The sequence below is a fragment of the Chiloscyllium plagiosum genome, unplaced genomic scaffold (genome assembly GCF_037043375.1).
Source record: "Chiloscyllium plagiosum isolate Xiang-an unplaced genomic scaffold, Cpla_swu_hap1 HiC_scaffold_15, whole genome shotgun sequence".
Taxonomy (NCBI): Eukaryota; Metazoa; Chordata; class Chondrichthyes; order Orectolobiformes; family Hemiscylliidae; genus Chiloscyllium; species Chiloscyllium plagiosum.
This window is the reverse complement of record NW_028270153.1, coordinates 2,530,736-2,551,683: the sequence shown is the minus strand read 5'-3', so window position 1 is coordinate 2,551,683 and position 20,948 is coordinate 2,530,736. Positions and strand designations below refer to the sequence as shown.

The 20,948-nt window shown below is 41.5% G+C and overlaps 1 protein-coding gene across 7 annotated transcripts in view; it reads left to right on the top strand.

Annotated features, from left to right (window-relative positions):
* Positions 1-20,948, top strand: part of chd6 (chromodomain helicase DNA binding protein 6) — a 266,964-nt gene that overhangs the window by 111,026 nt on the left and 134,990 nt on the right. For 6 of the 7 annotated variants that reach the window (XM_043710968.2, XM_043710967.2, XM_087994672.1 and 3 more), the window contains 3 exons: positions 2,890-3,025; positions 13,416-13,568; positions 19,797-19,865. In XM_043710968.2, the coding sequence (XP_043566903.2) occupies positions 2,890-3,025; positions 13,416-13,568; positions 19,797-19,865 (358 nt within the window). The remainder of the gene's footprint in view (positions 1-2,889; positions 3,026-13,415; positions 13,569-19,796; positions 19,866-20,948) is intronic. The other variant, XM_043710970.2, reaches the window with a different exon arrangement.

Below are 20,948 nucleotides of genomic sequence, written 5' to 3'. Positions count from 1 at the left end.
TCAGGTCAAAGACAGAGAACACAGGGGGCTAACACCTTCAACATATGGTCTAGCTATCACCATTGTTAACAGCTAACCCGAGAATGCAACTTAAAAAAAAAAGGTTTTGTGATTTACACATGAAAGAAGTGAAACTATCACTGTATTCTAACAGATGAAAGGCTTAACAGACAATCAATTTTTCAATGTATAATTTCAGTTACATCACACTGCAAATTTTTGCTATAAATTCTGTGTTACGATCGAGCCCTCCACAATCACCTGATGAAGGAGCATCGCTCCGAAAGCTAGTGTGCTTCCAATTAAACCTGTTGGACTATAACCTGATGTTGTGTGATCTTTAACTTTGTACACCCCAGTCCAACACCGGCATCTCCGAATCAGGTTTGTTTCTGAGCAGACACAAAGTTGAGTGTAAAAGACCTGCAGCAGTTCAACAGGATTGACGCAGCGAGTATTTGCTATGTCTTCTCCCTGTTCAGGAGACTCGGCAGCAGCACACCGTGTGTGAGCCCCTGCCCCCATGTGCCCTCACCTCCACCCACCATGCTCACCCCAACCCTGTCCAAACCCGCCCATGTCCGACCGTCTAACCCTGTCTGCCCCTGCACCCAGTCTGCCCCCATCTGCCCCCAAACCCCGTCCAACCCTGCCCCCCTCCGCCCCGCCCCCCTCAAAACCTCGTCTGCCCCAACACCGTCCAACTGCACCACCTTGTCTGCCCTCAGCCGCCCCCCCAAACCCATCCAACCATGCCCCCCTGTCTACCTCTGCCCCATCCCCAACTACTGTCCGTCTCCCCTCTGTTGATGTTGGCTCCTCCCATCCCCCACCCTGTCCCCACCAGCAACCCCCCCCCCCCCCCCCCCACCTGGCAGTAAGACTGCCGCTACCTTTGGGAGGTGAGTCTCCAAATAGCGTGTGTGTGCACACATTTTTACTGCAACTTTTTGACAAGTTCCACCTTTGCCCTGTACAGGACAATGTTGGAGAGATTATCTGGGGGGGGGTTTAGGCTACAGTTGGGGGGGGGGCCGGGGTAGGGGTAGGGAGAGAGAGAGGGCGGGCAGTCAATGATGTGGAGATGGTGCCTGGTATCCTATCATGTCGAGGACTGGTCTCGGCAACATTTCAGTAAGCCGAGTTCATTTTTAATCATTGGAAACAAAAGGCGCGATCAGTGTTGGAAACAGCTCTTTGATGTAGTGTTTGTATCAAAACCTCGCGATTTCCTTCAGATAATCCGAAATTTGAATGATTGATATTCGGATAATAGAGGTTCCTCTGTATTGAAATTCTTAGATCTTTAAAACCTCTTTGTCTCCTTAATAATTTGTTGTCATCTGCTTGCAATCCACAATACTTATTTCCCACAACCTTTTTATTCATACTGAAGGTACTGAGTATAATTCCAAGTAAAGTTCATAAAGATATTTTACTAAAGATCAGTCCCTATTTGTGAACACGGAGTATCAAGTTTTAATCAGTCACACTTGGGTATTCAGAAATACGATTGTTGTGTTCTTGTGTAACCCTGCATTACAGAAAAATTGAGGAGAAAGTGAGGTCTGCAGATGCTGGAGATCAAAGTTGAAACTTTATTGCTGGAACAGCACAGCAGGTCAGGCAGCATCCAGGGAACAGGAGATTCGACGTTTCGGGCACAGGCCCTTTCCTGAAGAAGGGCCTGTGCCCGAAACGTCGAATCTCCTGTTCCCTGGATGCTGCCTGACCTGCTGTGCTGTTCCAGCAATAAAGTTTCAACTTACAGAAAAATTGGGCTTAAAAAGTTAGTGCTGTAATTGTGTTACAGCCAACACACATTTTAAAAGTTTGCGCTTTAGAAACTGTATCGTCATTTTGTCAATCATGTTATAGCGAATTTGCGTTAATGAAACGCGCGTTATAGCACAATGACTGATCTAGATTACAGGCTAGGTCCATGTTAGCGTTTATGCTCCACATGGTTCTCCTCCATTTCTGATCTGTTATACATCTCCTGATTTTAATTGCTCTGCACTTTACTGCAAGCTGCCTCTTTCCTAATAATATCCAGAGTTTCATCCCCAAACCTTGCCTTCTTCCTGTGTGTTACTCCATGAAACTTAGCTCTATGAACAAGCTATTGGTCCACCTGTCTTAATATTTGTGTGGCTGTCAAATCTTGGTGGATAACATTACTGTGAAGCATCTTGTGGCATTTTACTGAGTAAGGTGTTATAACAATGCGAGTTATTGCAAAGTGGACTTAAAGCTCAAACCATATTGACTAATTGAAACATGAAATGATGTGCACTGAAGAACGCCATTTGGCACCTTATTTTGGTGCAACTATTTGAAAGAGGCTAGAATACTAAGACTGAGCCATGGCCACTTTGAGATTCCAGAGCAGTACTGCATTATGCACAGAATCCATACTGATTGGAAACAGGCCATTTGACCCATCAAGTCCACATTGGCCCTCTGAAAAGCAACTCACCCAGATCTGCCCTCCAACCCTATCCCTGTCATCCTGTATTTCCCGTGGCTAACCCATCTAGCCTGCACATCCCTAGACACTATGGGCAATTTAGCATGGTCAATCCATCTAGGCTGCACATCTTTGGACTGTGGGAGGAAACCAGAGCAGCCAGAGGAAACCCAAACAGATACAGGGAGAATGTACAAACACCACACAAATAGTCACCCGAGTGGAATTGAACCCAAGTCTCTGGCGCTGTGAGGCAACAGTGCTAACCACTGAGTCACTGTGCTGACACAGTGCAGTCATTCCCAAGCCCTGGTTTGATTCTGGGTTATTCAGATATATTGTCTTTGCTTACACGCTGTAAACTGTCTATGATTCTATTAAAACAAAGACTCACTAAGAATTTTTAACTTCTTTTGTAGCAAAGAGCAAGGCCCAACGCCAACTGAAAAGAAGAAGAAAGGTAAAAGGAAAAGTGTTGTTCCAGGGGATAATTCCGAACAAGAACAGTCTGCAGCAAAAGCTTCACAGGGCACAGAAGAACTAACAGATGCACAGGTAAAGCTTTACCCAACACCCCAGAGACCCATTCACCAGATTTCTCCAGCTGAATTGAGAGGTTTGTGGGTTCTGATGAAGTTTTGAATGCAAGATTGGCCATAAAGAGAAGTAATTAAAAACTTCTTTCCGGTCAGAATTTGAGAGGCTTCAAAAGTAACTGCAAGGATTGGCAATTGTTGCATATTGGCATTTTGCAAAAGAAATGACAAATGTTAACTCGGGAAGATGCTGGACCACACACACTTCAGGAGTACTTACAAATTCCAGTGGTATTGTCTGGCTGGGTGGACTGGCAAAGGTGCTGGCATTGATTCGCTGCTCTGTGCTTGTTATTTGGTGTCTTATGCAGTGTTTTCATGCCATAATTGGCCGACCTTGTTGGGTTAAGCAAAACTAAAAATCAGCCATTGTTTCTGTTCCTAGTGACTAGACAGTGAAGACTAGCTAATGATTCAAAGTAGACCAATGATCATACTCGGACTTAGTTGGGATTGTCCCTGATGATATCATCTGTTGTTACTAGCTCTCTAGATTATCCATCTAGCTGACTGGGGAAATCCCTAGGAACTGAAATGTACAGGGAGAGCACATATGTCTAGTATCTTCCATTATTGTATGAACAGTGAACCCATAAACCTCTTAATACATTTGGATTGACTTGACTTCATGAAATTTCCGTATCTTTGAATCGTGTATTCCTCAGAATTTTGTGTTTGAAGGGACCTATCTTTCTGGTGAAATATTAACCCGAGCATCATTTGTCCCCTTGAGTGGATGTAATAGATATTGTAATACAAATTTGAAGACGACCAAGGAAACCACCTGTGTCCTGGCCAATATTTCTAGTTCAACCAACATCACTAAGATTATCTGGTCATTTATCTCATTGCCATTTTTGGGATCTTGCTGTGTACAAATTGACTGCCTCATTTCCTGCAAAGTTGATTCCAGTTAGAAACATTCTTAATTGGCTGCAAAACAGTTTGGGACAACCTGAGATCAAGGAAAGTGTTGAATAGGAGAAATCATCTTTGCAAATTGAGAGGGAATATCATCACCATTTCTGCTGCTGCGCTATGATTGTGAGACACAGAACACATTAAACCTGTTGGACTATAACCTGGTGTTGTGTGATTTTTAACATTATGATTCTAGGTATCTTCGATACCTGCTTCTAGATATTATTTTAAGGTTATTATTTTTATTAGATTCCCGATAGTGTGGAAATAGGCCCTTCGGCCCAACCAGTCCACACTGACCCTCCGAAGAGTAACCCACCTAGACCCATTTCCCTCCGACTAATGCATCTAACAATATGGGCAATTTAGCATGGCCAATTCACCAGACCTGCTCATCTTTGGACTGTGGGAGGAAACCGGAGCACCTGGAGGAAACACACTCAGACACTGGGAGAATGTGCAAACTCTGCACAGACAGTTGCCAGAGGCTGGAATTGAACCTGGGATCCTGGTGCTGTGAGGCAGCAGTGCTAACCACTGAGCCACCGTGCTATCCATGCCTCCATGTAGGGAGAAAGTTGAGACTGGTGAATGCAAATTTGACAAAACTGATATCCATGTTTGGATTTGAAATATTGCTTATCCTTTCATTGTGTAGAATCACATAGCACAGAAACAGACTCTTCGTTCAACCAGTCCATGCCGAACATAACCCCAGACTAAACCAGTCCCATCTGCCTGCTCCTGGCACATTTCTCTCCAAACCTTTCCTGTTCCTGTACTTTGCAAATGTCTTTTAAGTGTTGTAATTGCGTCCACTTTGTGGGAATTTATACAAAAGGGTTTATAATTTGTATTCTTTAGGAAATGGGGAGGAGGGAACTGTTCTTGTCTTCCAACCCAGTTACCTTTATGACAAACTGTAAAGGCAAATGTAATAGAAAACTCCAAAATGTAAAGGATGCCTTCCTGCTGCAGTCTGGATATATCTGTTGAAGCAGAAAGTATCCGACTTTACACTGAGACAGGTGGAATGATAAAACCCCTCTTTGAAACCTGGTGTTTGTGAGTTATATCGCATAACCCAATGATTTCAGTGTGTTGTCAGCCTCACTTGTATCCTGGAGGAAGAAGTCAGTTTCAGAACTCTAAGGCCTAGATTTTGACAAGGCTGTTGAATCCTAAACATGAGTTCCTATTTCAAAGAGGACTTCTATTGATCTGTCAGACATCCCCTGCTATTAGAAACAAATGCAGAAATTTCTGGAAAAGCTCAGCAGGACCATCAGCATCTGTGGAGAGAAATCGAGAGTTAATATTTTGGGTCGAGTGACCCTTTGGAATCCCCTTGTGTTGACTTTTGTTATTTCACAGCTGCCTTGTGTGGGCAGAGTTCTTATTGCACAATTTATTTAATGCCCCCTATCTGACTTGTCACGTTCCAAGAAAATACAAGCAAATTAATGCGGATGCAGATCTGACAATATTTATGGAGAGAGAAACAGTTAAAATTTTGAGACAGGTATGAATTCTCTTCAGAGTTTTCTCAATTCTACTCCAGTCCCTCTTTCTGCATAGTTTTACAGATTTTTGTCTGTAAGAAGTATTCAAATACTTCTTTGCTGACTTCTGATACTGGTACATAAGTGTTGATTTTTCCCTCACTGATTAAAAGCAGCCCTTCCATTGAATAGCACATCTGTTGTTCACTTCTCCAAAAAAACAAAGGAACTGCAGATGCTGAAAATGGGAAGCAAAAACAAAAGCAGAAATTGCTTGAAAAACTCAGCATGTATGGCAGCATTTGTGAAGAGAAATTAGAGTTAACGTTTCATAACCAACTGAAGAGATTTCTCCAAACCCTGGTCTGAAATTTTCTGTCCCCTTACCCTGAGATTATGTTCGGTGAGAATACTGAAAAATCTTAATAGGCCTAGCAGCACCCTGTGGAGAGAGAAACCAAGTTAACATTTCAAGTCTGGTATGACTCCTGTTTAGAACAGACAGGATGAGTAGCTTCTCAGCATCTACCCTTTTAAGTCCTTAAATGTTTCATTAAGACTAGGTTTTATTCTCAACTGTTTATAGTATGTGGCCATTCTACTCTATCTCATAGGACAAACCTCATCCCAGAAATTGTCAGCAGGTCAGGCAGCATCCAAGGGGCAGGAGAATCGACGTTTCAGGCATGAGCCCTTCATCAGGAATGGGGCTTGTGAGCCGGGGGCTGAGAGATAAATGGGAGGGGGTGGGGTTGGGGGGAAGGTAGCTGAGAAAGCGATAGCTGGATGAAGGTGATGGAGAAGGTGATTGGTCAAAGGGGGGAGTGATGGACAGGTCAGAAGGGTGGTGCTGAGTTGGAGGCTTGGGACTGGGATAATGTGGGTGGATGGGAAATGAGAAAGCTGTTGAAATCCACATTTATCCCATGTGGTTGCAGAGTCCCAAGGCGGAATATGAGGCGTTCCTCCTCCATCTGTCGGGTGGTAATGGTTTGGTGATGGAGGAGGCCCAGGACCTGCATGTCCTTGACAGAGTGGGTGGAGAAGTTGAAATGTTCAGCCACAGGATGGTGGGATTGGTGGGTGCGGGTTTCCCAGAGATGTTCTCTGAAACAACCCGCAAGAAGGCGTCCTGTCTCCCCGATGTAGAGGAGAACGCACCGGGTGCAACGGATGCAGTAGGTGACATTGGGAGAGGTACAGGTAAATTTCTGACTGATGTGGAAGGATCCCTTGGGGCCTTGGACGGAGGTGGGGGGAGTGGTGTGGATGCAAGTTTTACACTTCCTGCGGTGGCAGGGTAAAGTGCCAGGAACATAGAACATTACAACGCAGTACAGCCTTCCGGCCCTCGATGTTGCGCCGCCCTGTCATACTAATCTGAAGCCCATCCCACCTACACTATTCCATGTACGTCCACATGCCTGTCCAATGACGACTTAAACATACTTAAACTTGGCGAATCTACTACCAATGTGGGCAAAGCATTCCATACCCTTACTACTCTCTGAGTAAAGAAACTACCTCTGACATCTGTCTTATACCTATCTCCCCTCACTTTAAAGTTATGTCCTCTCGTATTTGCCGTCCCCATACTTGGAAAAACGCTCTCCCTGTCCACCCTATCTCACCCTCTGATTATCTTGTATGTCTCTATTAAGTCACCTCTCAACCTTCTCTCTAACGAGAACAGCCTCAAGTCCCTCAGCCTTTCCTCGTAAGACATTCCTTCCATACCAGGCAACATCCTAGTAAATCTCCTCTGAACCCTTTCCAAAGCTTCCACATCCTTCTTATAATGCGGTGACCAGAACTATACACAATACTCCAAGTGTGGCCGTACCAGAGCTTTGTACAGCTGCAGCATAACCTCCTGGTTCCGGAACTCAATCCCTCTATTAATAAAGCCCAAAACACTGTATGCCTTCTTAACAACCCTGTCAATCTGGGTGGCAATTTTCAGGGATCTGTGTACATGGATACCGAGATCTTTCTGCTCATCTGCACTCCCAAGAATTTTACCATTAGCCCAGTACTTTGCATTCCGATTACTCCGGCCAAAGTGTATCACCTCACACTTGTCCACATTAAACTCCATTTGCCACCTCTCAGCCCAGCTCTGCATCCTATCTATGTCTCTCTGCAACCTACTACATCCTTCGTCACTATCCACAACTCCACCGACCTTAGTGTCGTCCGCAAACTTACTACCCACCCTTCTAAGCCCTCATCCAGGTCATTTATAAAAATGACAAAAAGCAGTGGACCCAGCACTGACCCTTGTGGTACGCCGCTAGTAACTGGACACCAAGGTGAACATGTTCCATCAACTACAACCCTCTGTTTTCTTTCAGCAAACCAATTACTGATCCAAACTGCTATGTCTCCCACAATCCCATTCCTCTGCATTTTGTATAATAGCCAACTGTGGGGAACCTTATCGAACGCCTTGCTGAAATCCATATGCACCACATCAACCGGTTTACTCTCATCTACCTGTTTGGTCACTTTGCCAAAAAAGTCAATAGGATTCGTTAGGCACGACCTACCCTTCACAAAACCGTGCTGACTGTCCCTGATCAGATTATCTTTTCTCGATGGTTATAAATTCTATCTCTTATAACCTATTCCAATATTTACCAACAACTGAAGTGAGACTCACTGGTCTGTAATTACCAGGGTTGTCTCTACAACCCTTTTTGAACAAGGGAACCACATTTGCTATCCTCCAGTCCTCATGCTATCCTCCAGTCCTCAGGAGTGAGATATGGGCTGGTGTGGGAGGCATGGACCTGACGAGGGAGTCGTGGAGGGAATGGTCTCTCTGGAACGCTGATAGGGGTGGGGACAGAAGTATATCTCTGGTGGTGGTGTCTGTTTGGAGGTGGTGGAAGTGGTGGAGGATGATGCATTGTATGCAGAGGTTGGTGGTGGAAGGTGAGGACTTGGGGGGGGTTCTGTCCTTGTTGCTTTGGGAGGGGTGAGGTTCAAGGGTGGTGGTGGGTGAAGTGGAGGAGGTGCGCTGGAGGGCATCGTCACCCACGCGGGAAGGGAAGTTGCAATCTTGGAAGAAGATAGCCATCTGGGACTTTCTGATGTGGAATTGGGAACAGATACGGTGGAGGCAGAGGTATTGGGAATAAGGGATGGCGTTTTTACAGCAGGTAGGATGGGCGGGGGTGTAGTCTCGGTTGCTGTAGGATTTGGTGGGCTTGTAATAGATGTCTGTGATTAGTCAGTCGCCGCAGACGGTGATGGAGAGGTCCAGGAAGGGGAGGGAGGTGTCCAAGATGGTCCAGGTGAATTTGAAGTCGGGGTGGAAGGTGTTGATAAAAGTTGATGAACTGTTCAACCTCTTCTTTTGTTGCAACACCATTTCATTTTGTTTTAATATGTTCCTCTTTAGTAATGTTATTTGCTCCATGTTTCTCATTTGATATAGGCCTTTGGTTTCTCTCTGTTCCTGGTATATTCTTTGTCCTCTCCTGTGCCAAAATGCTTAACTTATTTTTCTGCCATTTCTTTATTTTCTCTTTGAGGCTGGGATAGAAGAAATTATAAGAAAAAATAAGTTTGTTTTTGCTTATCTCTCTTTTAGTATGATTTGCATTTTAATGTTTTTATTCAGTCTGCAGCTGTTGGCTCTACTTTATTACCCCTTTGGTGTTCCATTTCAGTTATCTGAAACACTGCTTATCTTTGGGCCTACTGCTTTAAGTTTTCTCTTCTAACCTAATACCATCTTGACCTGTAGCCACAAACAAATGAGTTTTCCCATGGAGTTAGTTTGTCAGAAGAGTGTGTTCATTGAGAATTATGCCATTTTAAAAAGAAGTCCATCATTGTTCAAGTGTACAGGTTGTTCTGCTAGAACATGCACAAATTGGCTATGATGCGATTCACCAGTTGTGGAAGTTGTTTGGATAATGCAAACTTTCTTCTGAACGGGTATAACTATTTTCTGTTAGTGGTCTTCTACAGCATAATTTTCTGTAGCGGCTTTCTATCGCGCTATTTTCTGTATTGCAAGGTTGCAGAGGAACACAACTGTCGAATTATAACAGAACAACCTGTAGATATATTTTTAATCTAACTTTCCCACTCTACTTTTCGGCAACTTGACCTCCTTACCTCTGTAATTGACCTCAAGTTAGTGCTCAAATATAACTTTCAAACTCAATATGTGATCATTTCTCCCATACAAAGTGCTTTGCTGAGATCATTCATGAACCCTGTTCCATTACACACAATGCAATCTAAAACAGTCTCTACCTAGTGTTGTAACATACTATGTGAGGGAATCATCTTGAATGTATTCCGTGAACTCATTCCTCCAAGAAATCTTGGTTGATTTTGATTAGTCCAGACTATCTCATTGTAAATCTTCATTATTCTGATAAAGAACTTTGACTTTTTGTAGTTTAAAATGTGCTTCAATTTACCTGTTTGACTAAGCTATTGGTTATCTTTTCAAACATCATATTGCTTGGTCTGATGGCAGTTTGCTTTGATAGTCTTTCTATGCAGCACGTTGGTTAAGAATGCAGGTAAACTATTTAGGACTAAGATGAGGAGAAATTACTTCACCCAGCGTGGTGAGCCTGAAGAATTTGTTACCACAAAGCAAGCTAAGCCAGAACATTACATGATTTCAAGAAGGAATTGGACACTGCACAGGGGCCAAAAGCATCAATAGATATGGGGAAAGAGTGAGAACAGGAGTTGGGTGATCAGCCACAATCAGATTGAATGGCGGATCAGGCTCAGAGGGCCAAATGGCCTCCTTCTGCTCCTGTTTTCTGTGTTTCTGTGTTTTGCCACAGTATAGACACTACAAGCATTGAAGTTGGTGTTTTCTTATGGTCATTCCAGTCCACATTGGTGCAGAAAATTTTCAGGTTAAATTTTAAAATTTGAAGCTTTCAGTGGAGAAGGATCCTGGTGAGTTGTAGTGGTATTTTGACCCTTAGGAACAAGTGTAAAGCATTCAATCCTTCCAACTTGTTCTCCCATTGACTGATTTACCCCATAACTCCACTTAACTACCTTGACTCCATATCCCTGAATATTTTAAGCTAACAAAAACAAAATAGGTTTTTAAGTTATCAGTTGAGTATAAGATCTGCGTTTTAGTTATAACAGTGACTAGAAATAAGATCCATTTAAATGGAGTTATTTTGCTGAGGTATGTGGAAGATTTTCATTTGTACACTTCATTTATTTTTGATTTTGGTGAACTATATATTTGCTCATTGGTGATATTTTCCTTTTTCTTTCTGTATGTGTATTCCATATATATTGAGCATGCATATATGTATATGGTAGTGGTTGTTATGAATGTCTGTACAGGATTCAACTTTACATATGAAGAGTTGCAAATGTAGGGCTTTGGTTTCAGGTTATGGTGAATTGTTTACTTTAGTTTGGTTTGCTTCTGTCTGTATGGGTTTGCAAATAATGCTTTACCCTCTGAGAGGCTTTTGGAAGCATTAAACCTTGAGGTTGCTGTGGACATAATTATTAGAGTGAAGCTTTGCTCTAAATGAAAACTGGTGGATTTATGTTTTTAAAAATATAAGAAAGTAAGTTAACTAGGGCACAGATATTCAATGCCATGTGTTTAATCAAAGAACTCAGTTCTGAATATTCAAAGGAAAAGAAAGGGAGTTTGAAAAGAAAGGTCTGTGTATTTCTGTGCGAGAGAAGTATAACTGAAAGATTGGTACCATGGGAGTGACTGTATCTGGTAGGTTATGGTATGGACCGGGAGATCATATTGATGGGCTCTACCATGGATGCTGCTAATTTCTGTGTGTAATTAAGTTACTGTAATGGCTTGTATTGTTTAGAAACATTATCTTACTGGTTCAGTGTATGTATTTGGTCATTAATGATTGTAATTGTTCTGTTCAGTTTGTATAGTAAAGAATTTTTTAATGCTTCAAATTAATCCTGGAATCCTGCCATCGCATTCTTCCTCTGAGTTCTTCCATACATTCTGAAAATGATAATGAACTATCAAACCAAATCTAGCAAATATTCTCGTAACTGAGATCACAACACATTGAAATCTGTTGTCAAAATTGTGAAGTTTATTGCTTTAATTAGTAAGGCTCTTAATTAGTAAGGCTCTTAATTGAGCTATGGATCATAGAACAGGAAAAAGAGATTTTGAATGTTGGAATCTAAAATTGAATGACTTGAAATGGGACTATCTCAGAAAACCGTGCCAAGCTTGCTTTCACTTAGACTGTGTGTGAATTTCTGGGATCACCTCTTTGTAATTGTCTAAAGAGCAACATCATCACGAATGTCAGAAGTGTGGAAGGTGATAGTTGGGATTGTTGTGAATGTGTAAGATGGCAAACAGCACTCACTTTCTACCGTGTTGTACATGAGGAACACCGTTCAGATTGAAACCCACTAAGCTACTTGATAAGTTGGAGTGAAAATAATTCTAGAACCTGATGGTTGACAGTAGCACTAAGCTCATCGACCATTTTACCAGGTTTGAATAGAATTTGTCATGTTGCCACGACAGAAAGACAAACACTGACTGCTATAGCCTGACCTGTATCACTTGGCTTCTCATGTCTAGGTTATTGTATGTATCCCCAACATGCCTTAGTCTGATCTAAGAATTGTGAAGGTTTCAACCTTCAGTCTATTGAAGAGGGTTACATTTGGAGATTAAACAGTAAATCTGTTTTACTGTCTTGGTATGATTCTTGTCATGCCATACATTGAATTGTAAGTTTGTAAACTATCAGGAAAGACTAAAGAGTCTTGAGGTTGCTTTCTCTAGAAAAGCAATAATTGAGAGATGATTGGATAAAGGATGTAAAGGGTTTGAAAGGTTTTGATAGGTTACCTGTGTGTTTCCATTTGTGGTTGAGAAGTGGGTGAGAACTAAACTGGGGGCAATAAATAGTGCATCGCTTCAACCCCCACCAGGAGAATTCAAGAGAATCCTGATCCAGAGAACAGTGAGTATGTAGAATTCATTATAGCAATATGTAACTGAAGTGAATACTGTAGATGCATAATCTAAATGAGCACCTGAAGAATAAAAGGATATGCTGATAGACTGAGGTGATGGAATCTGGGAGGATACTGATGTGGGTCAAGACTGGTACAGATCAATTGTGCTGATAACTTGTTGCTGTTCTGTACTTTCTATTAACTGCTAATATAATTGATAAAATCCATGATCTCAGTAACATTAGTGAAGAGGAGACCAAGACAGCTGTCTTACTAATTGTACCAGGAGTGAAGATGATTGCTTTGTTCTCAGATAATTGTCTCACTTTTGTTTTAGTTGTACAAATTTATAGTTAAAGGATATAGTCTGTTTTTGCAGCTTACTTAGGATATGCATTAAAGTGTAGCTATCTGTCAATTGATTGGGGAGTTTGGTGCTAATAGTTGGAGTTTATCCAGTTTCAAGGGTGTGACTTTATTAATACGGAGTCCTTGACCCCATGAGAGTGTGTTGTGCTAAGGAAGTTAGTGAATGTGAACCAGATACTTTGTTAAACTTGCCTGTGTTAAATTTCAAGCAACCTACTGTGATTGAAACACTGGCTGGGATAAACAAGCTGCTTGAAAAAATAGCCTTCGCTGTTTGAATTTGAGCAGCCTTTAAGAATAGAATATTGAGAGAAATAAAGGAGGAAGAGTACGTGTCTACCTGTAGACAGTTAGAGTTGCTGATGAATTACTGGAGTTGGTCGTTGTTGGACTTTTTAAACAGGCTAGTTCTTTCCTTCAGCCAGCCAAAGCTTCAGTATAATTGGCCCTTGAAGACTGAAATATTCTAATATTTGTACAGCCCTCCCGCCCAAACTATGTAGACTGTGTTTAGCGTAGTTGTGACAGTTTCTGAGATGCTGTCTTAATGACGCAAGTTTCTTGTTTGTTTGGTAGAAGCGACGATCAGGCCGTCAAGTAAAACGAAGGAAATACAATGAAGACTTGGACTTCAAAGTTGTCGATGATGCCGGTGAAACAATTGCTGTACTGGGAGCAGGGCGGATTTCTCCGAACTCTGGGTCCTCACAGAAAGGAAACCAGACGATGGTAAGATTGTACAGTAGGGAGCAGATAGGGTCATCACTAAACCATTGAATCTTTTGGCGAGGGTATGGGCCATCTTAGAATTCAATTCATTAGTGCACTGTGCAGTCAGAGAATCATAATGTCAGCAAGTGGAGCCAAAAGCTGTATCAAATGGCTGGTTCTCGTGATGACTGGGTTTAGTGATCCTTTCCAATTAGGAAATGTTGAGTTAGGAGGAAGACCGAGACTGAGCACACTTGTAGTTAAGGTTTTCTTTTGGATCAGACTGGAACTTGAAGCGGTTTTTAGATTGATTACCAGGAAGAGGAAAGATTATTGGAGGTATGTAGAGTTGAGGTTAAAGTCAAATGAACTGTGGTCTGATTGAATAGCAGAGCAGGCTTGAGGGACCAAGTGACCGCCTTTTGCTCCTTGATCATATGATCACCGCCTTCCTAACCTGCAATCTTCTTCCCGACCTCTCCGCCCCCACCCCAGTCTGACCTATCACCCTCACCTTGACCTCTTTCCACCTATCACATTTCTGACACCCCTCCCCCAAGTCCCTCCTCCCTACCTTTTATCTTAGCCTGCTGGACAAACTTTCCTCATTCCTGAAGAAGGGCTTATGCCCGAAACGTCGATTCTCCTGTTCCCTGGATGCTGCCTGACCTGCGCTTTTCCAGCAACACATTTTCAGCATATGATCCATGCCTTTGTTGATCAATGGCATCAGGGATGAATAATTGGAGCAGGTGCTACAGATTGGTCTCCACTTTTGAACTCAAGTGATTCAGGTGGTTTTAAACCCTTCAACTTCAACCTGTCAGTGTATGGCTTTGGTGTCTGTCTTTCTGTCTGTTGTTGTGAGGTACTACATCAATGGCTCTATGCAGTGGTGCTCCTCATCACTGGAAGGCCTTTATCCAAAATCAGATGAGAAACTGATTTGTAAGGAAATCCAGAAAGTTTGATGGATTTCCCTGTCTCCTAAATAATAATAATGTGTTTACACTAAATTTGATGTCCATGTTTCTGGTGAAATTCGAGATCAATGTGTGTTGGTTCTTTGTGCTACATGAGAAACCATCAACAATGTTGACAGAAATTTCAGTCCGTTTATTCACAACAAAAGAAATAGAATTGTTGTAAAAAGTTCAAGAAATCTGTCAAATTAAGTTTGATCATCTCAATGACTTTGATTCTGTTATCTAGATAATCTAAAGAGCATTGTATTAATGCATGCCACAACTCTGACTTACCTGGATGAGTCACATTTTGATGTTCCTGGAATGCTATTGACTGTGGTCAGTAGTGGGTACTGTCAGTGCTACAATAATCTCAGCAGGGTCCTTCATATGTGAAGGGCATCTTACAAATCAATTTGCATGTTTGAGTTTGGTTTGGAAATCCTGTTCCTTGGAATGCATTGTAATGTTTCTGTATCTCTCACTCTCCATCTTAATTAGTTTAGCAGTGTGTTTTTTCAGTTGCCTAGACACTAAGCTCTGGATTTCCCCTCTATTTTGTTACAATATATATTAACGTATTAGATGAAGGAACTGAATATACTATTGCCAGGTTTTCGGATGGCATAAAAATAGTTGGGAAGGCAAGTCGTAAGATGACAAAAAGTCTGCAGGAAGATATAGGCAGGTTATGAGTGGGCCAAAACTTGGCAGATGGACTGTAACATGGGGAGATGTGACACTATGCTCTTTGGAGGAAGAATAGAGGAGCTGAATATTAGATCGAGAAAGACTGCAGAAAGGTACGGCACAGGGATTTGGAATCCTTGTGCATAACTCACTAAAAGTTAGCATTGAAATTCAGCAGCAAATAGGGAAAGTACACTGAATATGGCTTTTATTTCAAAGGGGATTGAATATTAAAATCGTGTAGTTGTCTTAAAATTATGCAAGGCACCAGTTGGACCACAGCTAAAATACTGTAAACAGTTTTAGTCCCCTTATCTAAGGGAAGAAATACTCGCATTGGATGCAGTCTAGTAAAGGTTCTCAAGGTTAATCCCGGATATGGAGGGATTGATTTATGGGAAGATGTGTAGTAGTTTGGGCTTTACTTATTTGAGTTCAGAACAATGTGAGGAATTCACTTCATTGAAGCCTTAAGGGGCATGACGGGGTAGATATGTGAGTTTGTTTCCTCTTGTGGGAGAGTTTAGAGACAGAGGTCATAATCTAAGAGTATAAGGTCACTCTCTAAAGATAGAGATGATGAATTTCTTCTGAGTGTAGTGAATCTATGCAATTCTTTACTGCAGGGGACTGTCGAGGCGAGGTCATTAAGTATATCCAAGGCTTAAATAGACCGATTTTTAATCAAATAAGGAAATCAAGGATTATAGGGAAAAGTCAGGAAAGTCGCGTTGAAGATTATCAGATCAGCCATGATCTCATTGAATGGCAGAGCAGACTTGATGGGCTGAATGGCCTCCTTTGGCTCCTATGTCTTATAGTCCAAACCTCATTGGCTGTCTTCCTCTCCACTTGTAGACACTGATTAAGATCTACCTCCTCTTGGTCACTTGTTCTAATATCTCTGTACGTGACTTGTCTATTGGGGGGAAGTGTTGCATTAAGATAACGTCACTGAACCAGTTGTCCAGAGGCCGATGTTGATGCTCTGAGGAAAGGGGTTCAAATCCTATCAAGGCAGCTGGTGGAATTTAAATTCAGTTCATAAATTTGAAATTAATCTCAGTCATGATGACCATGAAACCATTGCTGATTGGCATAAAAGGTGATGTCCTTTAGGGAAAGAAATGTACAGACTTTACCATGTATGACTACCGACCCACAGTAATGTGATTAACTCTTAAGTGCCCTCTGAAATGGCCCAGCAATCATCAGGGTTCAGATTAGGGATCTGCAACAATGCTGACCTTGCAAGCAGCATCCACATATAAAGGAAGAAAAAGAAAGTGCTTGATTATGTTCTTGTGATGTGCTTTGGCATGTTTTACTATGCTGAAAGTGTTATATAAGTGCATGTTATTTCTGCTTGGTGTAGGCTCTGCAATTGGGGATCCCATATATGTCATAGATTTTCGATCTGAAATTCAAATAAGGCCAACTGACTGAAGCAGATGGATATTTTAGGATTTTAGCAGCATGTATTTGTAAATTAGAGGATAAAATGTTGGTATTAATTGGGCCATATGTATATTGATCACATGAGTCAGCCAGTGCCTCACTCATTCAGACTTTAGAAACTAGCATTGCCTGTTTGGAATGCAGTGGAGCTTTCAATCTGTATGTGTCTGTTGAAATGGTCAGAGTATTTAGTATTTTGTGCATGGGTGGTAGGATTAGAGACAGTGTTGCGTGTGTTTTGGTTTGAAGTTGTTGTTGTGTTGCTATAACGGTTTGTGATAATGAAGTGAAGGGTCTTGGTTGCCAGAGGTGCAAAGAGATGTTGAGAGATAGCAAGCTTAGATGTTTTAAAAAAAAATATAGATTGCAGAAAGGTAGGAGAGCTGAACAAAGTAAGTCCTCTAATCCTGAGAAAGAATGACAGGATGAGAAATAGATGTGCCTTAATATCATCAAAAGGAAGATGTTATGCACAAGGGCTGAGATGTGTTTAGATTCTTGAAGAACAAGGGAGGGAGTTAAGAGGAAGAAAGCTGATGGAATGGAGATTCATGGGAGGTTGGAAGCTGGCAGTTTCTTCTACTCAGCTGGAGGAGTGGAGGATTTATAGGTGTTGACTCAGTTATGGAAACAATGTTTGAATTATAGAACCATATATTCATACAATAGGGGAGGAGGTCATTTTACTTTTTATGCCTGCATTGGCTCTTTGAAAGAACTGGTCAGTAAGCCCTATTCATCCTGCAGTTGATCTTAATTTCTGCAGATGATGCTATATTTGCTAAAGACTAATTTCCTCATGAAAATGTATGACTAAATTTCCTTCCTCTACATTTTTAGGCAATACATTCTCAGATTTGTGTCTTTTAAAAAAAGCCTCTACTATCTGGTTCTTTTGTTAACTGTCTTTAAATTTGTGTAAAAGGTAAAATACTGCAGATGCTGGAGATAGAATATGATGGAGAACCTTAGGTCTGGTAGCACCTATACTGGGCTCAACATTAACTGTGATTCTTTTTGTTCAGATGCTACCAGACTTGCTGAGTTTTCTCTAGCACTTTGTTTTTGAATCTATTCTTTCTGGTTACTGACCCTCCTGCAAGTGAAAGGTTTCACTTTGTTTACACTACCAAATCCCCTCATACTTTTCAATCCTCCTTTAAATCTTCTTATAACCACTTTTATTATAAGGAAACCAATCCCAGTGTCCACACATACCTCAGGTCTTTCACATTTCATTTATTTTCCCTTTCTAATTATGTCAAATTAAAACAGAAAATACTGTCAATACCAAAGAGGTCAGACAACATTCATCACCCAAATACAAACAATAATGTTTCAAATCAATGCTACTTCATCAGACCACACTAAATTAGGTGAAGCTTTGTTGTATGTTCATGAGTTATACTACTGGGTCAGGGTCACGGGGATGACTTTTTATTCACTCACAGGCTGTGATCATTGCTGGTTGGGCAGTTTTCCACATTTTCAGGTACATGCCTGTGTTGTAGCTGCAGTGAAATAGTCTAACTTGGGAATGGCAAATTTTGGAGCATAAATCTTCAGTACTATTGGCAGAATGTTGTCAGGGTCCACAGCCTCTGCAGAATCCAGTTCCTTCAATGGTTTCTTGATGTCACGTGGACTGATTTGAATTTACTGAAGATTGTAGTGCTAGGCCTATAGCGAGGTGCCCAAAACTAAACACGATACTCCTAAGTGTGGCCTCACTAACATCCTGTGTGACTCAACATCACTTCCTAACTTCTATACTAAGTGCTCTGACTGATGAAGGCCAGTGTGCCAAAAGCCTTCCTCACTGTGACCCCCCTTTCAGAGAACTGTGAGCCTGACCTCCAAGATCCCTCTGTTCCATACACTCCTTAAGGGCCTACCATTCACCATGAAACTCCTAACTTTATTTGAATTTCCAAAATTATAAAAACTTGATGAAAGCTTTTATCTAAAGAATTTGGAAAGATCTTTCATATTCCATCCATTGAGAGAAGAGGAAGGATGCCTTGAACAGAGCTGTGCAAACGTTATGTAGGGATCTCGAAACATTACAAATATGACACCTCCCCTCGACCATAAATGTGAGTTCCTCTTCTTCTGCGGACACTCCATTGAGTGAGATGCAGTATTAATTCACTTGAATACTGTCAGTTTCTGTATGCTGTCCTTTATCCCTTGATTATGCAAAATTAAAGGAATTACCCAGATGAGTTTTAAAAGTGAAAGGATTTTCTGGGTAATTGAGAAAATAATTTCTGTATGGGGAGTCCAGAGCTAGGCTATTCAGGAAGAAAATTGGGAAGAGGGTGATAGATATTTGCAACTGTTTCTCTCCCAATCGCCCCTTTCCCTCAAAGACTCTGGCTGTGGCATCAGTTGGAACTCTCAAAACTGATATTAGTTGATTTTTGGTGGGGTTAGCCTGTTAGGGGATAAGGAGCAAAGGATGTAAGTAGAGTCGAGGTGAAGATCAGCCATGATTTGGTGGATAGTGGTGCAACTCAGAGGAATTGAATGGTCACCCACTGTAACTAATCTTTCTCCATTACTACCCAGATAATCCTTTACTGTAAAGTGAGAACACATCCCCTGCTGATATCATGGTGTATTTCCTCCTCCTTTAGAAACCTGAACTCCACTAGAGGGGACCCTCCATTTACCTGTGCTCATTTAATATCTGTTTGCAGATGTTACTGACCTGAAATACTGTGTTGGCTTCTTGGTTCTCTGTTGCCCTTCTCTCCCTCACTTTCTCTACCTCCTCCTACACCCAGCATGTTCTCCCTGCTGCTCCCAAAGTGCTTCTTTGTCTGTCCCTATCACAGTTTGGTCCTTTCCCCCCCACTTCCTCCCTCCCTTGAGGCAATAAACCTGAACTCTTATCACCTTGAGAGCTTTGCTTTGCAGTTTCTATAACTTTGTTTGATTTTAGGTAAACAGCAAGCAAGTGACAGCATACATTAAACCACTGGCTTTATTTCCAAGAAACAGCTTGGCTAAAAACTCCTTTTCAATCTGAGAATGTTTGAACAGTTTGAAATCTTTAATTGTTTTTCCAGCTAGTGTTTAAATATATAATGCTAACAATTGTCTGACAATATACTGTCATCTGTTGCAGGAGAATCAAGAGGAGGATGAATCTGCTGTCATTGAGAAGATACTGGCCATGCGCACTGTGCAGAAGGAGGTGAGACAACAATTATAATGCACCATGACAAAGCAGGTTATTGACTAGGACAGAAGCAACTTTGTATATTCAACATGTATTTGTATACAAAATCCTGTTCCAAACCTTCCCTGTATATCCTTCATTTAAAAGATAATGTCTGGTTTGAGGGGCTATTAAGTTGCCTGTAAATCTTGTTCCTATTATATGACAATGTAAGGTGTGTATATATAACATACTTCAAGTTTGTGATGTGTAATTGGGTACCTTTGTGAAGGGTTCTTAATATTTAGGTCAGACAGTTCTTCGGGACCAGTGAACAAATCTGTGTCAGTGTAGGGATCACCCTGGAGTTTTAATAGAAAATAGTTTTGGTTGGGCATCATTTTATGCAGCATGCGAATAGTGTCCTGACTGGTTGGGCCATCACTTGGAGAGCAGTCAGTGTTAATTCTCAACAAATAGGTAGATTTTGATTGATCAAGATGTTGCCATGGTGATGTAGCAGAGAATTGGCTGTCTCCATCACCCCTGTCTAAACTATGTAAAGAAATTGTTTGCAGCTGGTTTCAAATATCTCCAACATGTCTTTACGTTCTCAGAAGTATGCAAAGAGGAGATGATTAATAGTCAATCCAATAGAGATGGGTTTCCCATGGTACCAACCATGGTAAACCATGCATCGAAGAATATCTTCACACAGCTTAATAAGCTCCATCCTGCACTCAGATTTACCATTTGAAGTGAAGCAACCAAATGAACTGTGTGTCATAGAATCATACAGTATGGAAGAGACCCTTTGGTCCATTGAGTTTGCACCAACAAAACTACTCTAAATCTGTACTAATCCCACTTCCCATACCCTGGCCCTTAGCCTTGACTGTTAGGACATTTCAAGTGCTCATCCACGTACTTTTTAAAGGTTGTGAGGTTTCTACTTCAATTACCCTCCCAGGGAGTGCATTCTACACCCCAACCACACTCTGAGTGATTTTTGTTTCCCCTCAAATCCTCTCTAAACCTCCTGCATTTCGCCTTAAAGTTATGCCCCTTTCTTAATGACCTATTAAGGGGAACCGTTGCTTTCTATCCACCCTGTCTATG